At 45.5% G+C, this 27,051-nt stretch overlaps 1 protein-coding gene across 1 annotated transcript in view; it reads right to left on the reverse strand.

Moving 5' to 3' along the window:
* The window catches only part of Ip6k2 (inositol hexakisphosphate kinase 2), a 29,841-nt gene extending 6,887 nt beyond the window's left edge, over positions 1 to 22,954 (reverse strand). Inside the window, exons 1-4 of the mRNA XM_070017718.1 lie at positions 22,872 to 22,954; positions 6,012 to 6,329; positions 3,768 to 3,990; positions 539 to 714 (exon numbers count right to left, since the gene is read on the reverse strand). Coding sequence (XP_069873819.1) covers positions 539 to 714; positions 3,768 to 3,990; positions 6,012 to 6,213 — 601 coding nt within the window. The 5' untranslated portion in view covers positions 6,214 to 6,329; positions 22,872 to 22,954. The remainder of the gene's footprint in view (positions 1 to 538; positions 715 to 3,767; positions 3,991 to 6,011; positions 6,330 to 22,871) is intronic.
* Positions 22,955 to 27,051: the final 4,097 nt, after the last annotated feature.

A 27,051-nucleotide genomic window follows, 5' to 3' on the forward strand; every position in this document is an offset into this window, starting at 1 on the left:
GGGTTAAGTGGGAGAGGGAGAGTGACAGAGTCTGGTGCTTTCTTCATGCACAGTTCATGTTCAGTCAGTCCTCCCTCCCTCCCTCACACCTTTCAGTCCTTCCAGTCAGCTCTTATTTAGAACCTGTCTGCAGGGGTCTGAAGATCAGTACCAACCCTTGCCACCTCTCTCTAGTCTCCCCAGCTAAAACCCTCCTGATGATGAGTGAGAGTTAGCTTTTTTACCTCCCAAGAACCATTATTCACTAAATCAGACCCTATCCCTCAGGGGGTAGTATCTGCCCCCAGTTACCACACCAGGCAGCCTAGGAGAACCTGTAGAAAAAAACTCAACCTTGACTAAAAATCCTAACCATGTCCATGCTGTGGTGGTGCATGCCTGTAATCACAGCAATCAGTTTAAAGTTGAAAGACCCTGCTGTCTCACAAACCAAAACCCAAAAGAACAAACAAGAAAATACCTGTCCTTTTTCTCTTCCCTAATCTCTCCTTCCTTCTCCCCTTCTCCAAGGCAAAGATACCCTCTGAACAAAGGATACTGTACTGGTTCCGATGCTTTGCATTTTCTTTCATTCTCTGTAACTGTTGCTGGTGACATTTCATGCTCCAAGGATTGTAGTGTTTAAGCTGGGAACTTATATTCCCCTTCTTCTCTATGTTGTAGTATACGACTTCAGATTTCTTTAGCCACTCAAATTCTTCTTCTAACTTATGGCTGTGAAGAGATAAAGATCCAATAAATCACCATGTCTCATCAAGTCGGTTATCAAAGAGTCATAAAGGACATTTTTGGAGTAACAAAAAGTTGGATATTTTAATATGGTGGTGATCTCACATGTCTATGTCTGAACTCATTAAATACTTCAAACGAATATATTTTGTCTTATATGTATTATTCCACAGATAAGTTTATTAAAATAAAATGAAAAATTAAAAGAGCTTCCACTAGCCATACAACGGACAAGGGTCTCATATCTAAAATATACCTGGAACTCAAAAAATTAAATCCCCCAACAATGAATCTTCAAAGAAACAACTGCACAAAAAATAAGTGGGCTAAAGACTTAAAAGAGAAACTTCTCTGAAGAGGAAAGAAGGATGGCCAATAGACACATGAAGAAATGCTCAACTTCTCTAGCCATAAAAGAAATGCCAATCAAAACAACATTGAGATATCACCTCACTCCAGTTAGAATGGCTCTAATCAAGAACTCTAATAACGATGCTGGAGGGGATGTGGCCAGAAGGGAACCTTACTGCATTGTTGGCGGGAGTGTAAACTTGTTCAACCACTTTGGAAAGCAGTATGGAGGTTCCTCAAAAGACTCCACATAGAGCTCTCCTATGACCCAGCAATCCCACTTTTGGGCATTTACCCAAATGATCACAAACAAGACCACACTAAAGCTACCAGCACAACTATATTTATTGCAGCATTATTTACCATAGGTAAGATATGGAACCAACCCAGATGCCCCTCAGTAGATAAATGGACCAAGAAAATATCGTATATATACACAATGGAATTCTCTGCCATCAGAAAGAATGACATTGCCCCATTTGTTAGGAAATGGAAAGACTTGGAAAAAATTATATTAAGTGAAATAAGCCAGGCCCAAAGAAACATAGGTCCCATGGTTTCCCTGAATAACTAGTATATGTCTGAGTCAAGCAGAAAAGGTCAGATAAGTTGATGTTAGGGAAATGAACCCCAAGGTAAGTATTCAAATTTTTTTCTTTCATGCTATTGTTTCTAACATATTTATAAGATTATTTCTTTGTTGCTTTGTATGTCCCTCCCCCACGGTATAACCCCTGCTTTTCACTGTATTTTATGTTGGTATAATTTGAGGAGGGCTGCCGGGCGCTGGTGGCTTACGCCTGTAATCCTAGCTACTCAGGAGGCTGAGATCTGAGGATCTCGTTTCAAAGCCAGCCCGGGCAGGAGAGACCGTGAGACTCCTATCTCCAATAAACCACCAGAAAACCGGAAGTGGCGCTGTAGCTCAAGTGGTAGACCGCTTGCCTTGAGCTGAAGAGCTGAGGGACAGCGCCCAGGCCCAGAGTTCAAGCCCCACGGCCAACAAAAATAATAATAATAATAATTTGAGGAGGGGAAGGGAAAAAAACAAATCGTTTAAATAGGGATACAGGTGGACCCATTGCAACAATGAGATGTACAAGTCGTTACGTAGAAAAACGAACTTTACAAGTTTAGGGGGGGGAGGGGAGGATCAGGGGCGGGGGCGGGGGTGCGGGGGGTATGGGAAGGGGAAACAAAGGAGGAAGCAACAATGCTTGATAAGAAATGTACTCATTATCTTGCCCATGTAATTGTAACCCATCTGTATGGTATTTTCAAAATAAAAAAAAAATTAAAAGAGCTGGACTGGGAATGTGGCTTAGTGGTAGAGTGCTAGCCTAGTATGCATGATGAAGCTGTGGGTTCAACTCCTCAGTACCATATAAACAGAAAAAGCCGGAAGTGGCACTGTGGCTCAAGTGGTAGAATGCTAGCCTTGAGCAAAAATAAACCCAGCGACAGTGCCCGGGCCCTGAGTTCAAGTCCCAGGACTGGAAAAAAAAGTTATAAGAGCCAGTGTCAGTGATTCAAGCTTGTGATCCTATCTACATAGGAGTCTGAGATCTGAGGATCATGGTTCAAAGCCAGCCTGGGCAGATTAAGTCTATAAGATTCCAATTAACCACCAAAAAGCTGGAACGGGAATTATGGCTCAAATGGTAGAGCACCAGCCTTGAACAAAAATGCTGCTCAGGGGCTGGGAATGTGGCTGAGTGGTAGAGTGCTTGCCTAGCATGCATAAAGCCATGCGTTCAATTCCTCAGTACCACATACACAGAAAAGGCCAAAAGTAGCACTGTGGCTCAAGTAGTAGAGTGCTAGCCTTGAGCAACAGCAGCTCAGAGACAGTGCCCAGGCCCTCAGTTTCAAGCCCCAGGACTGGCACAAAAATAAAATACAATTAAAATAAAATAAAAAAAAAAGAGACCAGCCTACCACACCTACACAGACTTTAGATACAAGATCAGCTTCTATGTTGCCAAATTCCAAGGCAGTAACTGCAGAAGGCTGGCCTCTGGTCCCCCAGGTTCCCCTGATTCTACATGCTGAGACTGGGGAAATCTCAACAGAAATTTCATAGAAATAAGTTCAACTACTTGGCCACACTTTTTAATTTTTTTTTTCTTTTTGCCAGTCCCGGGGCTTGAACACAGGGCCCGGGCACTGTGCCTAAGCTTCTTTTTGCTCAAGGCTAGCCCTCTACCACCACTTCCAGCTCTTTTTTCTGTGTATGTGGTACTGAGGAATCAAACCCAGGGCCTCAGGCATGCAAGGCAGGCGCTCTACCACTAAAGCCACCTTCCCAGCCCATTGTCCACACTTTTTAATTTGTATTTTACACTTTCACAAGCTCTACCAATTATGTGAAAACTTGGAAGGCCCCACCCACATGGAGCTTTGAGTTTCAACCATGCTCCTGGTGAGTCATCTGGGATAAAGGCACAGGTCCTGTCATATCTGTCGTATCTTCCTATGGCCTGGCATAGAGCAGAAGAATGAATGAATGACTTTCTTTTACAGCTGCCTCTGCAGTTACTTGTCAAAAATGGCATGTGGGAAGTGGCCAGAGAATGACAAGGCCCCTACAGGTCTCCACCCTGAGTCTTTGGCTTCAGGCTGTAATCAGGAAACCACCTGCTCCCCACCACACAGAGAGTACAAATTTCCCCTCGGTCTTTACCCACCTCTTCATCTTCTCCTCTTTTCGGTGCTGACGCACCCAATCCTTGGGTGACTTTTCAGTTTCTAGGACATGATGTTTTTTGTTTGTCCACCTCAGCAGCTTACTTTTGGGTTCACAGTCCGAATTATCTACAATGTCCCCAGTTCCATGGTCCCCTTTTAATGGATATGCTATTAAACACAAGTTCCTGTCTTCATCTTCTTCAAAGCTCACGGAGACAACACCTGCGAGGAGGGTGAGGAGCAAAAGGACTTTTAATGTGATGGGAAGATGCGTTCTAAGTAACATGATTTTAACATGTGTGTTTTTTTCTTACCCTGTTCCTTAAGTCTCTATGTTGCCAGAGGCCCCAAACTCATCTGCAACCTAACAAATATCAAAACAGCTAGAAAAAAATGACACCATACAAGACAAGCGATTAGGGAGCAAACATGGCCGAGGAGAGACTTCCTCTCTAAAGTACCCAACAAGGCAAGAGCCAAAGAATTACAAGACACATTTTTCCATATTGAAAATGTTTATTAATTGTTATGTAACTCTTCTAGTCCTATGAGAGACACACACACACACACAAAAAAAAAAACAATGATCTTTATATCTCATGGGAACTTGAAATGCCCTACACAGCAACTCTGACCGGCCTGGAATTCTGCTTTAAAGCAGAGCCTGAACACAGGGGAACACAGGTTTGCCTCCAGGTAAGAAGCATCTGAGGGTGAGGGAAGACTGGGTAAATAAGCAAAGCAAAATAAAAGGGGGAGGGAGCGCAAACAAAACAAATCACACAGCACACAGACACCCTAGCAAAAGGCCTCCTGCAGCACCCCCACTTGGGTGGGTGCCCCCCCCCGAGCCTTTTGTCCTTCTCGATTATTATACTTTTATTGGTCTTGCAGTTTGGGTATCACAAAAGAACAAAATGAACACAAGGCAGATAGGGTTGGGCCAGGATGCACAGACACATGGCGGCCTTGAAAGCAGCTTTCCCCCTTGAGTCTCTAGAGCCTGCCATGTGTAATTAGACAGTCTTTGAGGAGGGAGCCATTCAGCAGGTGCCGACGAGCGCCTTACAACCGACTGGCTGAACGCCTTTCCTGCCAGGCCTCTCTGCCCCCGGGATCACTCAATCTGCTCAGTGCTTGCTGCCTGCCCGCTTGCTTGCTGCAAAGGAATGCGTGCTCAGAGAGAGACGACACTTGTGAGGTGGCCCCCAGCTCCTGGGGTGGGGAAGAACTCAGGGACCACACTTCCCTGTGGCCATGGGGGAAAAGGACCAGGAGGGGGGAAAAAATGGGGCAGGAGTGACTAGCTAACAAAGGAGCTTGGGCTTTATCCTGGAAAAAAAACAACAGAAAAGGACCGAGTGAGGGCCCCTGGCTTCCCCGCCCCCACCAAAACACATGCATTTCGAGAGTACAGACAGGAGGTACCCAATACATTCTTGTCTTTAAAGAACCAAGTTTCAACAGTCCCACAAGAACCTACATTGCCCTAGAGTCTTTTGGATAACCAATAGTGCACATTGAAAATTAAAGTTTCTTGATGGGCTTCTCCTTTGATTTACAAAAGGTTCCCCACAGACACACACGCCCCACTCCCCGGGAAAGACCACACCATGCTGGTTGGTAGCTGCCAATATTCCCAAACACCCCACCCCCACCCCTTGAAAAATGCATTGTTTAAAAAAGAAGAACGTCACCATGGATGAATCAAAGGATTGCCTTTACATAGCAATTCTGAGGACATTCCGTAATAGCAAAGGGCTTCAGCTAATCAGCGCAGTCCTCCCACTCCTGCATTCCATGACTCAACCCTGCTCCCAGCCTACCTAATCACCAGGGCTTCTGGTTTCCTGGAGGACAAAAAGCAGGCTGCAAGAATTCTGGGCAAAATCCTCCTAAAGTCTTCCCCCACTGTCCCCTCTGTGGGGGACTATGGGTTTACTGTAATCAAGAGACACCTGAACATAAAGACACAACTAGACTTCCACCAGAGAAGAGAGAGACTCAAAACAATCCACAAAAACAAAACAATTGTGCAATCTTACCCAGGGCTTTGAAACTGAGGGAGCGAGGTGCTGGGCTGAGGGCCAAGAAGAGGAGGAAGAGGAGGATGGAGGGGAAAACACAAGAGTGAGTGGGAGGGAGAGCGGGCTCACAGGGTGGCTAGCTGCCAGGGCCTTCCATGGCCACAGTCCCCTCACATCTCACCAGCCTGGAGACCCCTCCAGCGGCTGGGGGCTTACCTTTGTACTGGGGAGTGAATTTGCGCATCTCCGCTGGGAGGGTCTCATAGAACTGATGCTCCCTCGGGATCAGGGGCTTGCACAGGGTTGTCTCGTTGAAGCGGAGGACGCAGGAGTGTCCCCCAACCTGGTGGACAAAGGGCTCCAGCAGGACACCCTTGGCATGGGGCTCCACGTCCATGGCCCTGAAGGCTGGGCTCATCCTCCGGACGCAGGCAGCAGGAAGGAAGGGGAGGCAGCGGGGTCTGGCGGCCAGTGCGTCTTCTGCCTGTGTCTGTCGGTGTCTCTTCACGCCTGGACTGGCAAAGGACACTCTACCTGCCGGAAAGCAAACACAAAGGCGACGATGTGCTGTTTAGAAGGAGCCTGGGTTCTGCTGCTGGAGAGTCACTGGCCCTTCCGCTCCAGCAGAAAGACAAACAGTGTGAGCTCATATAGGGCCCCGCCCACACCAGCCCCCGCCTCTTCCCACAGAAAGACAAACAAGAGGGGCGGGGTTATTTGGGGCAGATAGATGGGAGACACGGTAGTATTATAAAGCCACTACAGGAGGAGAGAAACCCAAAGCCACAAAGCCATGGGGGTAAAATTACACTTTCTAACATAATATTCATTATTTAAGCCTATTTTCTAATTAGGACTGTTACACTTAAGGTGTATGGTGCCGAAGTTTCTCCACTAATTATATATTTTTTTAATAAAATGTATTTAAGTACGGGCAAAACCAACTTATGTTATGCATCACCTGGTTAGATTTACTCACCCAAGGTGTCCCCCACACATTACCACTGCCCAAAGCCAAAGCCAAGCTCCATTAACCTTATTAGCAATGGAGCGCCAGCTCGGCTTTAATGATTAACCTCTGTATCTAAAAACAACTGATTGAGAGGCTGGCTAAATCCATTAAAAAAGATACACAGTGTTCTAGGTCACAGACTATTTTTATCAGTTCGATCTTGATCACCAAAAGCTGGCACACACCTTTAGATCTTGATCACCAAAAGCTGGCACACACCTTTAGATCTTGATCACCAAAAGCTGGCACACACCTTTAGAACCAAAGTTGCATTCCTGGGGCAATCAAGGTTCTCACCCACCTCAGTGAAGGCCTTGGAGATCATGATTACGTGGCAGAGCTGTACAAATTACACCATCCATTCGGCACACCTCCACACACACCCTGTTTACTGTTTCAGAACGTGAAACTTCCTGCCTATAATTTACGGACTTAGTCTACTAGCACCATGGCACAGGGCTTGAGCTACACTTCCATGTCTGTACAGGCATCTTACTGGGCAACTCCTCCAGGTCCCACGGCTCCCACTGGAACGGTGGTAGTGAGAAAGAGTCTGTGGAGATGGGCCCTTTGTCCTTGAATGTAAAGCACCTACTATGTGCCAGGCTCATTAAAGGAATTTCTTACTTTGGGCCTCACGATCCTTCCTATGAGGTACACAACAACTTGGGGGAGGAGTTTAGGAAACACGTCCAGGACCGGAGTTAGAAAGCCATAGCTCCCCACTTTCTCAAGGGCCCAGGGTCTCTGGAACTTGCACCTTGATATAGCATTCTTATTATACAGACGGGACAGTCATTTTCTATGGTAGAAAAATATATCTTGGAAAAGAGTGTTACCATAAGTTAGTGTTTATCTCCTTTCAGAGAACCCAACTGTGTGTGTACTCAGATTGCAGAATTAGGAATCAATAAGCTTTCCTATCTGCAAAGAACACGGAGACCCAGAGGTCCTGATTTCCCACCTGACTCACTACAGAAGGCGTAGGGAGCAATGTGAGAAATGCCCTCAAACCACACAGGCAATGGGACCACAAGGATGAGGGCATTCTAGCTTCTCCTGCTTCTCTCCAGAAGATGGCGCTCTTGAGATGCCCTTCCTCTAGTTCCATACAGACTAGCTCACTCAAGGAGCGAAAGTGCTAAGACCTGAGTAAGCATTATCAACACCCGGAAAGCTACTGTCACATGCTGCCTGCCAGAAACAGCGCCACTCAGGTACCATAATAAGCAAATTGTCCAAGTACAAGATGCTTCTCAGTGGCCAGGCTTTAGACTTTGTAAAGATCTAAAATTGCTTTTGCTAACAGAGCAATACTAGTAATAATGCAAATCCCTTTTCAATTTTGCTCAGAATTCCTTTTTTTTGTCAGTTGTGGGGCTTGAACCCAGGGCCTGGGCACTGTCCCTGAGCAATTTTGCTCAAGGCTAGCACTCTACTACTTGGAGCCATAGCTCTACTTCTGGTTTGGTTGTGGTTAATTGGAGATAAGGGTCTCATAGACTTTTCTGCCAGGGCTGGCTTTGAACCGAGATCCTTAGATCTCAGCCTCTTGAGTAAGCTAGGATTACTCAGGCTCATGCCTGTAAGCCTGTGCCAGGCTTCAGAATTCTTAACCGTGTTAAACTAAGTATAAAATACCTATGCAGGGCTCTTTTAATCCATTTACACCTCTGATGAAAATAAAAACAAAAAAAGCTGATCCTCTTCCCAGGTCCCTCTGATGTTCATTAGATATCATGTGGCACCTGAGCATCTCTGGTAGTCCGCAGGTCACGGCTTCCAGAAAAACCCATGCCATTATCATCTTGGATGCTTACTGTAAATATCATGTCATTCCTGATTTTAGACTTATCGTCCATCTCAGCTTTCCATATTCCTCACTGCCGCCCATGAAACTACAAACAGGAAAGGCACACAGAACATAATCCACCCTAGAACACGCTGTAGCATTCCCTCACAGTCCACACCAAGATGCAGGCAGAACCGATTTAAGGAGTGTAGGATGACGTCTTAATATTCTGAACTTTCTGTCCTGCAAACCAAACATCAATGAGCTGGACACCAGTGGCTTACATTTGTCATCCTAGCTACTCAGGAGACTGATACAGAGGATGGCAGTTCAAAGCCCTGCCCTGGCAGGAAAGTCTGTGAGACACTTATCTCCAATGAAACCACCAGAAAACCAGTGCTGTGGCTTAAGTGGTAGAGTGCTAGCCTTGAGCTGAAGAGCTAAGGGACAGTGCCCAGGCCCAGAGTTCAAGCCCCATGACTAAATAAATAAATAAATAAATAAAACATTGATGAGTCATCAAAGCTCCTGGGCCTAACTTAGTTCATTCTTCCAGAATTTAGTTAATGAGAGGATAAATGGGCTCCACTGGAGCCACTTACTCTGCCCAAGAAAAGCTCCAGAGTCAGGCAGTCACCAGGGAAGGTGTGATGCAGGATAGCCTCATGGTAGAAAAACAACCCTTAACAAACTAGAGCTACAGCTTGGTACACTTGCCCAGTACACCTGCACCACCAGGGCCAGTCATTGGAACGCCCATACACTGTCCAGAGAAATGCAACAATGGGCCGGGTGCCAGTGGCTCATGTCTATAAACCTAGCTACTCAGAAGGCTGAGATCTAAGGATCGCAGTTCAGAGCCAACCTGGGCAGGAAAGCCCATGAGTTTTTGGGTTTTTTTTTTGTCAGTCCTGGGGCTTGAACTCCCTCAGCTCTTCAGCTCAAGGCTAGTACTCTACCACTTGAGTCACAGCGCCACTTCCTGTTTTCTGAGGGGTTTATTGGAGGTAAGAGTCTCACGGAACTGGGCACCGGTGGCTCACACCTGCAATCCTGGCTATTCCAGAGGCTGAGATTGTGGTTGGAAGCCAGCCAGCCCAGACAGGAAAGTGAGTGATACTCGTATCTCCAACAAACTACTACTACTTAGAAAAGGCTGGAAGTGGTGTTGTAGCTCAAGTGGCAGCGTGCTAGCCTTCAGCCGAAGAAACTCAGAGATAGCACCCAAGTCCTGAAAAGGCATAATTAGTTGTGTTTTCTTTTTTTAGTCCATCATGGGGCTTGATCTCTGGGTGTGGGCGCTGTCCCTGAGGTCTTCAGCTCAAGGCTAGCACTCTAGCACTTGAGCCATGGTGCCACTTCTGGTTTTTAGGATTGTTAATTGGAAATTAGAGTTTTACAGACTTTCCTGCCTGGGCTGACTTTAAATCGTGATCCTCAGATCTCAGCCTCCTGAGTAGCTAGGGTAACAGGTGTGACTCACCGGCACCTGGCCCAAATAAGCCTTTTCTTAAAACACCCATCAGGAAAGAAAACTTAACTATCAAGTCTTTTCCAGTCTCATCATTGACCTCCTTATTTCTCAAATATGCCCGACATGTCCTCAGGAGCCTTCATACTTGCTGCTTCTTTCACTTGGTATGGTCTTCATCAGATATATCCCCTTGGTTTGCCTTTTTCTTTTTTGGGGGAGTTGGGGGGTATTGGCATTGTACTAGGATTTGAACTCAGGACCTTGTATTTTCTAAGCAGGTACCTGAACCATGCTCCAAGACTTTTGCTTTTCACTAACTTTTCAGAATCAGGGTCTTATGTTTTTGCCTAAGGCTGACCTTGAATCAGTTGAGAATCCTACCTATAAAGCTATCTTCCAGCATAGCTGGGATCACAGGTATGTACCATCATACCTGGCTTGCTGACTGAAATAAGGTCTTCCTAATATTCTACACAGGCTGGCCTCAAACTCTGATCCTCCAAATGAGGCTAGCCTCAAACTTACACTCCTTCTTCATCTCTAGGGTGCTTTGGCTCACTCTCGACCTTCTTTACTTTTCTTTTAGGCAGTACTGGTGATTGAACTCAAGAGATTTGAATTTTTTTCTCCTTCCCATTACCCCAGGCAGGGTTCTCACCATATTGTCAAAGATAGCTTTTTACTCACAATCTATCACTGGGGCCATAGGCATTTGTAACCACATCTAGCTTCCTCCAATTCTTTTTTTGGTCGGTTGTGGGACTTGAACTCTGGGCCTGGGTGCTGGCCCTCAGCTCTTCAGCTCAAGGCTAGCACTCTACCACTTGAGTCACAGCACTACTTCCTGGTTTTCTGAGTGGTTTCTTGGAGATAAGAGTCTCATGTACTTTCTTGCCTGGGCTGGCTTTGAACAGGGATCCTCAGATCTCAGCCTCCTGAATAGTTAAGATTACAGGCGTGAGTCACTGATGCTCAGTTTCCTTCAATTCAAGTCTCACTTTTTTTTTTAATCTCAATTTCACTGGTACACCAGATAGTCTTTTTTGTTTTGTTTAAATGATATCTCATTTGGTGGCCCAGGCTGGCCTCAACTGATCGTCTTTGCCTCAGCCTCCTGGGTAGCTGCTAGGACCATCTCAAGTGTCACCTCTTTAATGAGGTATTCCTGAGCAACTGTATCCATAGCGCCACACATTCTTAGCAATGATCCGCAATGCACCTCTTTTTTCCTGAACATTCATTCATCTGGGACCTGCTGATGTAAAAATATTCCATGTAAGCAAATGTAGGTTTTTTTGTTTTTGTCGGATGTGGGGCCTGAGCCCTGTCCTTCAGCTCTTCAGCTCAAAGCTAGCTCTCTACCACTGGAGCCATAGCATGCCACTTCTGGCTTTTTCTGTTTATGTAGTACTGAGGAATTGAATCCAGGGCTTCATGCATGCAAGGCAAGCACTCTACCACTGAGCTACCTGCCCAGCCCGCAAGCTTTTAATGTGAGGACAACTAATCTTTTGGAAAATTCTCTCTTGTGGAAAAACAAGTGAGAAGACTTTTAAATGTGGCCTTAAGATTGATTAAAATCCTATCACGGTATAAAACCAATGTGAACTAGCATTCACAGATTCCATGCTGATAATGAGGTTACCTCCCAGAGACCCATCTTTTGAAGACAAAGCAAAGTCATGAGCTGGTTTTGAATAATAGGCCTGCCGAGGCAACCCTTAAGCAAAGATTCTCAGCAAGATGATGGAAAATCATTCTCTTCCCTTTACCTAAGATTCCAAAGGCAACAAATGAGATACAAACATTGATGACAAAATGAATATACAAAAAAAGTTTAAAAGCTCCAACAAGACATCTCTTATTTACCACCATGAACGCACTATCCTTCAAAACCAGTAACAGAAAACGCATGAAATTAAAAGTATTTTTTCAACTGTGTAACCAAGTATTAGGCCACCATAAAAAATATGCTTGCCAACTGTGTTTGTAACAATCTGAAAAAATGCATGATATACTCCTTAAGCAAAAGAACTAAAATACAAGCTTGTATCATCAATATTGTCTAGACCGAAAGGATTTAGAAAGAAAGAGACTGGCAAAAAGTACTAGCTATACTCATGAACTGTACACTTTAGAATGTTAAAATGGAAGAAGCTGGGCATTGTAGAGGATGTGTCTTTCATCCAGCTAGGACAGGAGGGATAAAATAAGCAGACTACTGTCTGGGTGTGGGCAAAAAACGTGAGACCGTATCTCAAAATGCCAGTATAAAAAAGGGTTAGAGGCATGAGTCAGTGGCAGAAGACCTGCCTAGCACGTGCAAGTCCCGCAATTCAAACCCAACTACTGTCAAAAGAAAAGGACTCGAAGGCTGGGAAGGTGGCTTAGTGGTAGAGTGCTTGCCTAACATACACGAAGCCCTCGGTTTTGATTGCTCAGTCGTACCACATACTCAGAAAAAGCCGGAAGTGGTGCTGTGGCTCAAGTGGTAGAGTGTTAGCCTTGAGCAAAAGAAGCTCAAGGACAGTGCCCAGACCCTGGGTTCAAGCCCCAGGACCGGCAAAAAAGAAGAAGAAAAGAAATCTTGAATGCCCTGAAATCTCACAGCTCATGCATAATTTTAATACATTTAAGATTATAAGACAAAATAATATAAAGACTGAAACAACCTATTAGGAGAGCTGTTAATAACAGAAAGTAGAAGCAATCAACTACATCAAAAGACTGACTATGCAACCCTTCTATTTTCTCTAAAGGAAGTTTTAGCTCTGCTAAAACAAAGAGGCAGTCAAGGCGGTAAAGCACTAGCCAATAAGTGAAAGCATCTGGTACTGAGTTTGAGTTCAGTCTTGGACAAAAAAAAAAGGCGAAAGAGGCAGTCAAAATGCTGCCCAAAAATGTAAAGAGGGCTGGGAAGGTGGCTCAGTGGTAGAGTGCTTACCTAGCATGCATGAGGCCTTGGGTTCGATTCCTTGTCACCACATAAACAAAAATAAGTTTAAAAATAATTTTTTTAATGTAGGAAAGCTGGGCGGGCATGGTGATGTACACCTGCAATCCCAGCACTCAGAAGGCTAAGGCTAGAGGATCCAGAGTTCAAGAACAGTCTGAGGGAGACGGAAGGGATCATAGTTGTTTAAAGATGCCATATGACTCATATCATATTAACTGCGGACACCCCAAAATATGCCCTGTACTAGGAGGCAAAATCATTATTCCCTTCTTAGTTGTATTTTCTATTTACTTACTGATTTTTAGTTCTAGGGATGGAACCTGGAGCCTCACACATTCTAAACAGGTGCTTTACTGCTGAGCTATATTCCTAGATCTCAAATTTCTTGAAATATTCTCAAATTCGGAGCATATGCTACTTTTACAACTGGGAGAAAAAAATAATTAGGCTGGGGGAGGATTCACAAGATTGAAATAGGAAAACACAGATGGGTGCCCAGCTCGTGAAGGTTTTAAATCCATCCACAAGAAAGTAAACATGGAAGCAGTCCACTGTGTGGGCGAATAGCTTCACTCAGAGATGGAGATGCTGGGAGGTGACCACACACGCATGAGTGATGACGACGACCTAGCACCCACCAGGCACAGGAAGGCCAAGGAGGCAGTAACCAATCCCCAGCCTTCCATGACACTCCAACAGAACAACAGAATATGACTTTGCCAAAAATGAGATCTCCTGTTTGGCTTTTTTTTTTAATGTGGTACTGAGGAATCAAACCCAGGGCTTCATGCATCTGCTAGGCAAGCACTCTACCACTAAGCCACCTTCCCAGTCCACCATTTATGGCTTTTCTAAGACAAGGTCTCACTAAGTAGCCCAGGCTGGCTTCATACTATCAATCCTCCTGCCTTAGCAGGGATACTAGAATTATAAGAACCATTTGCCGCAGAGAACAGTTTAATGAGCACTACTGGCCAAGCAGTTGCTCACACCTGTAATCCTAGCTACTCCTGAGGCTGAGATCTGAGGGATGAAGTTCAAAGTCAGCCTGAGTAAGGAAAGCATGTGAGATTCTTGATCTCCAATAATCAAGCCAGAAGTAGAGCTGTGGCTCAAATGTTAAGAGTGCTAGCTTTAAGCAAAAAAGCACAGGGACTATTACCTGGTCTTGAGTTCAAGCCATAGAACCAGCACAAAAACAAACAAAAAGGAAAGGTTAAGACTCTGGTTGCACACATGTCCTGCAGATTTGGGTAGAAGGACAGTAGCAGCAGGAGTAAGTACTTACTGCCATTTTCTCTGTAACAAAATACTTTGTTGTACTATCTGACTAAAAGTACAAATGAAGAGCTATATATTCCTATATATATTAGAAGCACATACAGAAAAAAATTTTTGAAAGAAAATACTAAAACTTCATTTGAGGGCTACAAGCGACGTACCTCAGTGGCAAAGTATTTGCCTAGCTGTGGCTACCCTAGAGCTGAAGAGCTCAGGGACAGCACCCAGGCCCAGAGTTCAAGCCCCATGATCAACCAAAAAAAAAGTATTTGCTTAGCTAGTGCAATGTCCTTGGTTTGCTCCCCAGTACCAAAAAAAGAAAAAAAACAAAAACAAAAAGAACCCCACTTCATTCGAAAACAATTACTGCTTTAGAAAGTTCTCAATCTTTGTTTCACATCACAAAAATGTTTCAGGCAACTTAGCATGCTCACAAAATTAGTATTGGGAGCCAGACACCAGTGGCTCATGCCTGTCACCCTAGCTACTCAGGAGGCTGAGATCTGAGGATCGAGGTTCAAAGCTAGCCAGGGCAGGTTAATCTCCAATTAATCACCAGAAAACTGGAAGTGGCACTGTGACTCAAGTGGTAGAGTGCTCACCTTGAGCTAACGAGCTGAGGGACAGCGCCCAGGCCCAGAGTTCAAGCCCCACACTGACAAAAAAAAAAAAAAAAAATACTGGGTTATGGAAAGATGTGAAAACCAAAAGTGGGGGTTGAGGGCTGGGATGTAGCTCAGTGGCAAAGCGCTTGCCTAGCAAGTGCAACGTCCTGGGTTCGATCCCCAGTACCAAAAAAGAAAAGACAAAAAAAAATACAGTTAAAAAAAAAAAAAAAAAACAAAAGTGGGGGTTGAACATAGTAGTACATGGCAGTAATCCCAACTACTTGGGAGGATCATAGTTTGAGGCCAGCCTGAATAGTGGTGAGGCCCTGCCAGTCTCAACCAATGAACCTATTACGGGCACAGTGGTATGCCTATCTAGCAAGCATGAGTCCTAAATTCAAATTCCCCAATCCCAATACTACCTGCACAGGTGCATGCGCACTCAAAAGAGAGAAGAGGTGAGGGAGGGAATGAGATTAACACTGCCATCACAGTCTAAGCCTGAAGAGATAATAGTAGGAGCATCCCAGCCAGAGCTATAAGCCCCCAGAAAGCCAAGGGATCAAAATCCCCTCCACCATCCCTCAGACTGGGCTTCCTTGTCTTATGGGCCTTTTTCACTCAGGTAGACATAGGCTTCAGGTTCTGGATCCCACTGCCCCCCCCCCCACACACAAAATGTTCAAAGGCTACTGTTTCTAGACATTTGTCCCACCTGGCACAATGGCTCTCACCTTGCCCACTCCACTGCACACCTGACAGGGAACAGTGTACTAAACCCACAGCCTGATGATACCCCAGCCACAGAAGAACTAAGGAAGAGGAGATGGCAGTAAACCAGGGCTTCATCGGTGCCTAGGTATAACGCATTTCCCTTACGGGAAAATAACCAACTCTTTAGAGATCTCCAGGATCTGAAAAACGCACACTCCCCAATGAACTCAGCATGTAATCTGGGGAGTAGGAACCACAGATCCTGACTTTTGAAATGTTGCTTACAGGGTAGCAGACAAGAGACATGAGACAGATACCGGTTCTTTGCCAGAACAAACATTTTCTTTTGTTTGTTTTGTTTTTTTGTCAGTCATGGGGCCTGAACTCTGGGCCTGGGCGCTGTCCCTCAGCTCTTCAGCTCAAGGTTAGCACCCTACCACTTGAGCCAAAAGTGCCACTTCCAGCTTTTTCTGCTTATGTGGTGCTGAGGATTTGAACCCAGGGCCTCATGCATGCAAGGCAAGCGCTCTACCACTGAGCCACCTTCCCAGCCCCACAAACGTGTTTTTGATTCACGAAGTTAAGTGATAATTGAGAAGATACTGAATTGAGCTGCAGATATTCACATATAAGAGAATGTTGGTCACACACTGAAGGAGAAGCAGACAGTTGGGAGGCAGACTAAATTTAATCTGAAAAAAAAAAAAACTGTGGAATTACATATAGAGGATGAAGGACTAATTACAAGCCACTTGTAACAAAATGGTCCAACATCAGCATGAAAAGATATCCATAAAAAGGCACAAAGAAGCTGGGTACCAGTGGCTCACACCTGTAATTCTAGCTACTCAGGAGGCTGAGATCGGAGCTCAAAGCTAGCCTAGGAAGGAAAACCTGTGAGACACTCATCTCCGCTAAAACTCGCCCCCCAAAAAGCTAGAAGTGGAGCTGTGGCTCAAGTGGTAGAGCTCTAGCCTTCAGCAAAAAGGTCAGTGACACCACCCAGGCCCTAAGTTCAAACCCCAGGACAAGCACACACGCATGCGCACACACGCATGCACACACACGTGCGCACACACACGACACAAGGAGCAGGACACCCTACAGACTTCTGGAAGCCAAGACTACGCTCCTTCCTCCTTTGAACCATATGACACAGAGGGAGGAGGGTTTCTTACCAGGAGGCCCTTCAGGCCCCCAGAAGTTCAAAGAGTTTCTGTTGAAAGCCGTTGTATTTTTTTAAAATTAATTTTGTTATTGTTAAGGTGTTGCATAGAAGGGTAACCATGTCGTAAATCAGGTAATGAGTATGTTTCTTTGTCTGAATATTACCCCCTTCTTTTACTTTCCCCATTTCCCCCTCCCAATCCTGCCCAAATTATACACACCATTTTCCACAAACAGCATGATTGCCATTTGTTCACCCTTCCTCCTCATTTTCTGCACATCTCCTTTACTCCCCTCCTCAAACGATAAACAACCCAAAGCAAAAACAAACACCACTGCCCTTACAACCACCACCACCACCAATAAAAGGTTAAAATGTGTTTGTGACTTTAACTATTACTATCCTTCAATATTGTGAAATTTGTGAAATGTATGTATCACTTAATCTCAATTAAAATTACTTTAAAAAAACACACAAAAAAACATGTTTCCATTTCCAGGGATTCACAGATTTTTTTTTTTTTTTTTCCATCAGTCGTAAGGCTTGAACTCTGTGCTTGGGCGCTGCCCCTGAGCTCTTTATCTCAAGGCTAGCATTCTACCTCTTGAGCCACAGAGCCATTTCTGGTTTTCTGGTGGTTAACTGGAGAAAGGAATCTCACGGTCTTCCCTACCCGGACTGGCTTTGAACCGCAATCCTGACATCTCATCCTCCTGAGTAGCTAAGATTATAGGCACGAGCCACTGGCGCCCGGCTAGCTCTTGTTTTTTTTTTGTTTTTGGTTTGAGTCCGGTTGTGGGGCCTGAACTCTGGGCCTAGGCGCTGTCCCTCACCTCTTCAGCTCAAGGCTAGCACTCTACCACTTAAGCCACAGCGCCACTTCCAGCGTTTTCTTTTTGCTTATGTGGTGCTGGGGAATCGAACCCAGGGCCTCATGCATGCAAGGCAAGCGCTCTATCACTGGGCCACCTTCCCAGCCCCTAGCTCTTGTTTTTTTGAAGCCATGTCTCATGCTGGGCTCATATTTGCACTCCTCCTGGGTGTGCAACACTGTGCATTTGTAGATGAGCTTCCATGGTTCCTTAATTTACCAAAAAGACAAGTAAAAGCAGCTCCCTCACATCCAACCACCTAACAGCCAAAAGGTCTCAAAAGCACAGGGAATGATGAGCAAAAGCCAGCATATGGAAAATACTACCAGATGGCTGTGTCAAAAGAGTACAGGAAAAACAGAGCAAGTACATAATTTGAAAAGATAAAACAGTCATTTCAAGCAAGTGCTATGAGCAGATCAGAAATGATGCCAAGGTTATTGTTCAGACAAGGAGCATTGGAGAAGCCTTAAAAAATTTAAGGAAGCTGGGTGCCAGTGGCTCACGCCTGTAATCCTGGCTATTCAGGAAGCTGAGATCTGAGGATCATGGTTCAAAGCCAACCTGGGTAGGAAAGTCTGTGAGACTCTGATCTCCAATAAACCACCAGAAAACAGAAAGTGGCGCTATGGCTCAAGTGGTAAAGCGCTCGCTTTGAGCTGAAGAGCTGAGGGACAGCGCCCAGGCCCAGAGTTCAAGCCCCATGACCAAAAAAATAAAAATAAGAAGGGGCTGGGAAGGTGGCTCAGTGGTAGAGTGCTTGCCTCACATGCATGAGGCCCTGGGTTCGATTCCTCAGCACCACATAAGCAGAAAAAAAAAGAAGTGGCACTGTGGTTCAAGTGGTAGAGCTAGACTTGAGCTGAAGAGCTGAGGGACAGCACCCAGGCGGAGTTCAAGCCCCATGGCCAACAAAAAAAAAAAAAAGTAAAAATTAGGAATTATCTTTTTTGTTGTTGTTGTTTGTGGGGTTTAAGAGCTGTCTGGGAGATTTTCTGCTCAGGGCTATTGCTCTACCATTTTGAGCCATAGCTCTACTTTTGGCTCTTTTTTTTTTTTTTTAGCAGTTTATTAGAGATAAAAGAGTCTGTCACAGACTTTCCTGCCCAGACTGGCTTCAAACCACGATCCTTAGACCTCAGTCTCTTGCTAGGATTATAGGTATAAGCCACCAACATCTGGCTTTGTCCATAATTTTTACTACAGGACTTGAATTCAGGGCCTGGGAGTCCTCAGCTTTATTTCCTCAAAGCTGATGTTTTACCACATGAGCCATGGCCCCACATCCAGCTTTCTGGTGGTTAACTGGAGATACCAGTCCCTGGACTTTCCTGCCCATACTAGGTTTTTTGTTGTTGTTGTTCTTGTTTCTTGTTGTTGTTTAATTTTTATTTTTTGTGAACATACTGTACAGAGGGGTTACAATTACATGGGCAAGATAATGAGTACATTTCTTATCAAGCATTGCAGCCTCCTCCTTTGTTTACCCTTCACATCCCTTCCCAGCCTCCCCCTGCCCCCCCACCCAAATCCCCCCCCCCCCCGTTTTTTGTTTTGGTTGGTTATGGGGCTTGAACTCTGGGCCTGGGCACTGTCCCCGTGCTCTTCAGCTCAAGGCGAGCGCTCTACAGCTTGAGCCACAATGCCATTTCCGGTTTTCTAGTGGTTTTTATTGGAGGTAAGAGTCTCACAGAGTCTCCTGCCCGGGCTGGCTTTGAACCGCAATCCTAAAATCTCAGCCTCCTGAGTAGACAGGATTACAGGCATAAGCCACTGGCGCCCAGCTTCCCATGCTGGTTTTGAACTGAGATGCTCAGCTCAGCCTCCTGAGTAACTAGGATTCAGGCATGAGCCACTAGCACCCTGCAAGAATTACTATTCTTAAAGACAGAATAATGGCAGTATAGATTCTATGGCCAGCTCCTCTTTCAAAGATATACAGTAAAATATGAATAGCATAACACTTCTGGGGGCTGAGACATACATAGCTCAGTCATTGGAGGTGCGATTGAAAAGGCCTAAAATAAACAAACACATAAAAACTTTTCTTAAAGTTGAAACAATATTGGTCAGGAATTACTTACAATATTTGGCAGGAATTGGTTAACTGATGAAGCTGGTGGTGAGTGACAAATCCAAACCAACCATGCTTTAATCTGACAGATCATCTTTTCCTTCAAACTCAGAGGTGAAACTTAAATTCTACTTTCATTTCTTTGCCATTAGAATATGCTGAAAAACGCCTAATTTTATTACATGGCACATAGAAAGGCAAAAACTTTTTTTAAAAAGTCTTAAATCTTATTTTTTGTGATACAAAAAGGTGCTTAGCCGGGTGCTGGTGGCTCACCCCTGAAATACTAGCTACTTGGGGCTGAGATCTGAGGTTTGCAGTTCAAAGCCAGCCCAGGTAGGAAAGTCCCACCAGAAAACTAGAAGTGGTTCAAGGGATAGAGAACACTCACCTTGAGCTGAAGAGCTGAGGGACAGCACCCAAGCCCAGAGCACCCAAGCCCAGAGTTCAAACTCTACAATCAACAACAACAACAACAAAAAAATGCCCAAAAAAGCAGCTTAGGGACAATGCCTAGGCCCACAGTTCAAGGCCCAGGACCAAAAAGAAGGGTGTTCAACTTGTTTTTGTTATCTTGCTGCATAGTCTAGGAGGGCCCCAGAACTTGGGTGGTGGGGCTTGAACTCAGGGCCTGGGCATTGTCCCTGAGTTCTTTTGCTCAAGGCTAGCGCTATACCACTTTGAGCTACAGCACCACTTCTGGGTTTTTTGAATGGTTAATAGGAGATAACATAGCTATGTTTCTGCCCAAGCTGGCTTCCAACCGAGATCCTCAGATTTCAGTCTCCTAGAGTAGCTAGGATTACAGGCATGAGCCACTCGAGCCAAGCCCCTAGAACTTCTAATATGGACCAGGCTGTCTTTGAACTCATGATCTACCTACTTCAGCCTCTTAAGATCTGAGATTACAGATATGGACCACCACACTTGGCATCAACTTGTTCTTTAAATAATCATCTCATCAAATAAAACAAACAAACCTTGGCTTAAAATTCTTCCCAAAGCATCCTCTTTATGAACCTAACAATGGAAAATTTTCATCTCAGCAACTTGGCCTCAGGGAGGAGACTCAAGCTCATCACTGTTGCCTAGATACTAGTGACATCTCGGAAGCTCCCACAACCCACTGCAAGGGAGACAGGCTAGGGTTCAGCAATCAGTGATTGCTCCTTTCTGGCATGTTCCAATGTTTGGAGATACAGGGTTGGTATACAGTGTTCTGGTCTGTCACCATGGAAGCTTTGAAGCACAAAGGAAGACTACAGCATCTGATAAACTGGTTTCTACGATTACATCAACTCTAGTTTCTAGTCCTTAGCTACTTGATTTCTAGCAATACTTGTAAATTCTACTCTAAAAGCACAATGCAGGTAAAACAATCTGAATGCATTAACAGTACAATTGACTTTTCTGCAAAAAAAGTTGCTACACAATCAACTGTCCTACTTGTGTTAAATGTGATAAAAGTATTCATTTTGACATTTCTGACTTTGATAGTGGTTAAAAACACCACCACCTGTGGGTTTCTTTTAAGACGTAACACCAAGTTACAAGATGCAATTATAACAACCCCACAAACAACTTACGTAAATAAGTATCTCAGTCCATGTAAGATATTATCCTGTTAAAGATGCAAATACAGCAAACATTTTAAATACTAGGATTGAACAAAATTACTGTAATCGAGGTCTTTCTTTAAAGTGAATTTGTGCAACTGCTCATTTTCAATATTTTGGTTACTTTTCAAAAGTGTCAGTAGTGCATCTTAAAATTCTTCTTCAGGGTCTGGTAATGTGGCTCAGTGGTACAGTGCTTGCCTAGCATGCATAACACCCTGGTTCAGTTCCTCAGTGTCACATAAACAGAAAAGGCCTTGAAGTGGCACTGTGGCTCAAATGGTAGAGTGCTAGCAATGAGCAAAAGAAGCTCAGGAACAATGCCCAGGCCCTGAGTTCAAGCTCCAGGACTGACAAAAAACAAAACAAACAAAAAAACTATTCTTCAAAATGATCCTTTTATTCATACTCTTTGTACCTTTTCCTAGTAAAACCGATTCTAAGCAGCAAGTATTTACCCTACTATTTAAGAGTACTAGATTTGACTGGATTCTACATCTGCTTTTCACCTGTTTTTCTGGTAGTACAGCTTTTCGGGTTTGGGAGTTGTTTTTGTTTTGTTTTTTCCAAAAATTATCACAGAACAGTTACCATTCAAAGTGTCAGTTTATAAGTATAATGCATTTGTATTGATAGAGGTTATGGAAATGGGTTAAAATCCTGAAGTCATTAAGGATGCCAAAGATACACACACACACACACACACACACACACAGAGCAATCTGCAATCAAATGTGAAACAAAAACTCTACTCAAGGTGAACACATCAGTATATGGAAGGCATCTTTTTTAAAAGATGTTTCCAAAACCACTAAGATCGGATGCGCAACCTCTCCCTACACACATACACATACACATACACATACACATACACACACTCCTATCAAATATGAGGTGATTGGGCCTCAGTGGCATTCAACAACCCAAAATGGCTGCACCAGCTATGGAGCCCCGATCCCTCACTCCCCCCCCCACACACCCTTCCCGTCACCACAAACCATACCTGAGGTGCTGACCCAAAGATGGGGGGGGACCCTGCCCTCCCCATCCCCAATAACCTGGGAAATCATGGCCGCCAATGACCTTCTCGCCCCCCCAACCCCCTCCAAATGATACAGGAGATTTCTTCCAGAAAACAGAGAAAACACGGCCCTTCCCACCCCCCCCAGCACTCAGCCCCCCCCCCGCCCCATGACTGGGGATTCTGTCCCTCCCCTCAAGGGGGGGAATATCTTCTCTCCTCTATGATCTAAAGGTAGATGATGGATAGATGGATGGATGGATGGATGATGGATGGACAGACAGACATCTTCACACAGGGTCAGGGAGAATCTGGTTCCACGAAGATGGAGAGACATCTCCCTCACAATGACAGCGGGAGACACCCCCCCACCTCACCAAATGAAGAAACGCTCAGTGACAACCACGACACGTTAAAACAAAAACAAAAAGCGTCCCCTCAAGACTCCGGAGGCGACCCAGTCAGAGGCCCGGCCGAGCGGGCGTTACCTGTGCAGCCACAGCCCGGTCCCGCGGCGCTTCCGTCCTATTGTTTCTCTTCCACCAAAATGGCTGCGCCGCTCGGAGCCCCGCCCCCCCCGCGCCTCGCTCCCAGGATCCTCTCACGATTGGCTGACACCAGCAGCCGCGCACGCGGACTGGGTAACCCGAAAGGCGCTGTTGCTAAGGCGCTAGGATTCGCTGTGGTGACTTCCGGAAGGGGCGGGGGGCGCAGTGGGCGTGGTCAACACGGGGAGGAGGGGTTGGGGGAAACGGGCGTGGCCAAGCAAGGGGCGGAGCATTGTTCTCTAACTGGAGGATTGGCCGAAGGAATCAGGTGCTTGGTTGGAGTGACAGACGGGTTACGTGGGAATGAGTCAACTGCGGGACGCGTGGGAGACAGGTAGATCGTTTAATAGTCCTGGTTGGCCTGGCAATGAGGTGCTTTCCCCAGGATGCGGGAAATGGCAGGGCCAACATCCAGAGGCAAACTGGGAAGTTGGGCATGCTAGCCCATGGATGGACAGGCCTGGATTGTGAACAGTTGTTAAGAGACATACACGGTAGTTTCTGCCTGTCATCCTAGCTAACTCAGGAAGCTGAGATCTGAGGATCCTGGTTCGAAGCCAGCACAGGCAGAAAGGTGCATGAGATTCTATTTTATTTTATATTTTTGGGTCCGGTCGTGGGGCCTGAACTCTGGGCCTGAGTGCTGTCCCTCAGCTCTTCAGCTCAAGGCTAGCACTCTACCACTTGAGCCACAGCGTCACTTCCGGCTTTTTTTCTTTTTGCATATGTGGTGCTGGGGAATCGAACCCAGGGCCTCATGCATGCAAGGCAAGAGCTCTACCACTGAGCCACCTTCCCAGCCCATGCATGAGACTCTAATCTGTAATAAACTACTAAGAAAAAAAAAAAAGCCTGAGGTGGCTCTGTGGCTCGAGTGGTAGAGGTAGCCTTGAGCAAAAGAAGCTCAGGGACAGCACCCAGGCCCTGAGTTCAAGTTCCAGGACTGGTAGGGAGGAGGGGGCTGGTGACTTAAGCCTATAATTCTAGTGACTCAGGAACATGAGATCTGAGGATCCTAATTGGAAACTAGACCAAGCAAATAAGTCTGTGAGAGTCTTACCTCCAATTAACCAGAAAAACAAACAAACAAACAAAAGATTAAAAAAAAACTGCAAATGGAGGTGTAGCTCAAGTAGTAGAGCACCAGGTTTGAGCCAAAAAACCAAGCAAGAGCACAAAGCACTGAGGTTGAGCCACCAATACTGGTATGTATATACACACACACACACACACACACACACACACAGCTGTAGAGAGTACACAAAAACAGTAGATGGTGGACAAAGGTGGCTCAAGTGGGAAAGTGCTAGCCTTAAGCTGAAGAGCTGAGGGACAGTGCCCAAGCCCAGAGTTCAGGCCCCAGGACAACAACAACAACAAAAAGTTATGTAAAAAGTACTTGTGTGGGCTGGGAATGTGGGTTAATGGTAGAGTGCTTGCCTTGGGTTCACTTCCTCAGTACCACATAAACAGAAAAAATGGTGCTCAACTGGTAAAGTGCTAGTAGCCTTGAGCAAAAGAAGCTCAAGGACAGTGTCCAGGCCCTGATTTCAAGCCCAGGTCTGGCCAAAAAAAAAAAAAGTGCATGTGGAAGGGTGGACAGAGGGGTGACAGTAGAGCCTGCTGTGTGGATTCTTTTATCTTTGGGAGTTGTGGGGCTTGAACTCTGGGCCTGGGTGCTGTCCCTCAGCTCTTCAGCTCAAGGCTAGTGCTCTACCACTTGAGCCACAGTGCCAACTTCCAGCCTTTTCTGTGTATGTGGTGCTGGGGAATTGAACCCAGGGTTTCATGCATGCTAGGCAAGCACTCTACCACTCAGCCACATTCCCAACCTCATCAACTCCATTCTTGCTAAGTCTGAAGTCTTCCCCGATCCCTCACTGCCTCAGGGTTACCTATGCAACTTTCAGTGGAAAACATGGGAAGACTCACGTCTCCCTCACCCTCTTTGAACGCGGGCCATGGAGGAAGGGAGGAACTGGCTGTGGCTGCTACAAACCATTCCTTAAGATATTTTCCCAGAACCCAAAGGCAGGAAAATTACTAAGAAAAGGATCCTACAAAGACCAGAGTGGAGGTGGTTTCCAGCACGTCCTAGACACGCACACATTGTCCCCAACACGTCCAGACAGTACAAAGCCTGGAGGGGACAACTAAGAAATTCCCATTGTATTGGAAGACTGCCCAGGCTGGGTGAGCTCCACCCCTTACACTCTTACTGTGTCCTTAGCTGACACTTTTTGTTTGTGAGCCTGTACTTTGAACTTGTTCTCTCACACAAGGCTAGAAGCCCTCCCTGGGTTAGGGAATAAGAGTCTAACCCTGCTGGGGCTAAGTTAGGAGACCAGTTCTGTGTCAGAGTAGACGTAGTGAGCCAGACATTCCAGTAGTGGACCGAACACAGGACAGAGATTATTATGGCAGCAGTTGGACCCCAACCCCTTTCTGGGGTTGGCCCTTGATCCTTCATAGGTGAGTGAGGGACCTCTACGCAAAGCCAGGGACTGCAACAAGGTGGACATTCTCCAGAAATCTGACACTTTTTTTGTTGCTGTTGTTGGTCCTGGGGCCTGAACTCTGGGCCTGGATGCTGTCCCTCAGCTCTTCAGCTCAAGGCTAGAGCTCTTCCACCCGAGCCACAGTGCCACTTCTGGCTTTTTCTGTTTATGATGGGCAGGCCAGGTGCTGGTGGCTCATGTCTGGAATCCTAGCTACTCAGGAGTCTGAGTCCTGAAGATCCAGGTTCAAAGCCAGCCTGAGCAGTTAAGTCTGTGAGACTCTTATCTCCAATTAGCCACCAGAAAACCAGAAGTGGTGCTGTATATCAAGTGGTAGAGTGCTCGCCTTGAGCTGAAGAGCTCAGGGACAGTGCCCAGGTCCAGAGTTCAAGCCCCATGACTGACAAAACAAAACAAAAACACTCGAGGATAGCATAGCTCTCAGGCCCTGGTTCAAACCCCACAGCCAAAATCAAAACAACACAAACCAGAGGTGCAATCTAAGGGCCAGTATGAGGGTTCCAATCTATTCTTCTCTGGCCAGCAGGAATTGTTAGCAGAATGGGGCCACCTTGAGATTAGGGTAGTTCTCTAAGTTTCAGGGTTTGAGGAGCACAAGCTCCCATTCAACTACATCCTTGTGGACCAAAGCTTCAGCCTAGGCAAGCATCAGTGGTTCACACCTACAATCCTAGCTACTCAGGAGGCTGAGATCTGAGGATTGTGGTTTGAAGGCAGCCTGACAGGAAAGCCTGTGACTTACAATTAACTAGCAAAAAAACCTCAAAGTGGATCTGTGGCTTAAGAGATAAAACACAAGCTCTGAGTCAGAAAGCTCAGGGACAGTGCTCAGGCCCTGAGTTCAAGCTCTAGGACTGTCACCAAAAAAAGAGAGAGAGAGAGAGAAAGAAAAGTCTGTGAGACTTTTATTCTTAATTAACAAGCAAAAACTAGAAGTGGAAGTGTAACTCAAGTGATAAAAGTACCAGCCATGAGCAAAAACAGTTATGCTAGACATGCCTAGAATCCTAAACTACTCAAGAGGCTGAGATCTGAGGATTGTAGTTTAAAGCTAGCCAGGGCAGGACAGTGTGTAGAGACTCTTATTTCCAATTAACCACTAAAGCCCCAGAAGTAGAGCTGTGGTTTAAAGCAGAGCACTAGCCTTGAGCCAAAGGAGCTCAGGGGCAGTGCCTAGGCCCTGAGTTCAAGTCCCAGGATCATCAAAAAAAAAAAAAAAAAAGTTAAGCTAGGGCAGCAAAACCCTGAGTTCAAGACTCAGTTCAAGTCCCAGGATCATCAAAAAAAAAAAAAAAAAGTTAAGCTAGGGCAGCAAAACCCTGAGTTCAAGACTCAGTACCAACACACAAAAAAAAAGAGAATAAAATACAGCTGTATTGGGCAGGATTGCCCCTTGAGACAAGGGCACTGACTAACTCAACTTTGAGCTCCTCATACTCGATTTAGTTATACACTCCTAGGACAGAAAGCCAGAAACCTTAAGGTAATCCAGATATGGCCTGACCCCTGCTGGCCAGATTGGCAAATTGCAGCGCCGCTAAGGTGTTTTGTTGTTTTAGCATCTATCTGCACTTGTCCCAAAGACCTCATTCTATAGGAAG

This window comes from Dipodomys merriami, unplaced genomic scaffold (assembly GCF_024711535.1).
Source record: "Dipodomys merriami isolate MVZ:Mamm:240054 unplaced genomic scaffold, mDipMer1.0.p SCAF_125, whole genome shotgun sequence".
NCBI classification, from domain to species: domain Eukaryota; kingdom Metazoa; phylum Chordata; class Mammalia; order Rodentia; family Heteromyidae; genus Dipodomys; species Dipodomys merriami.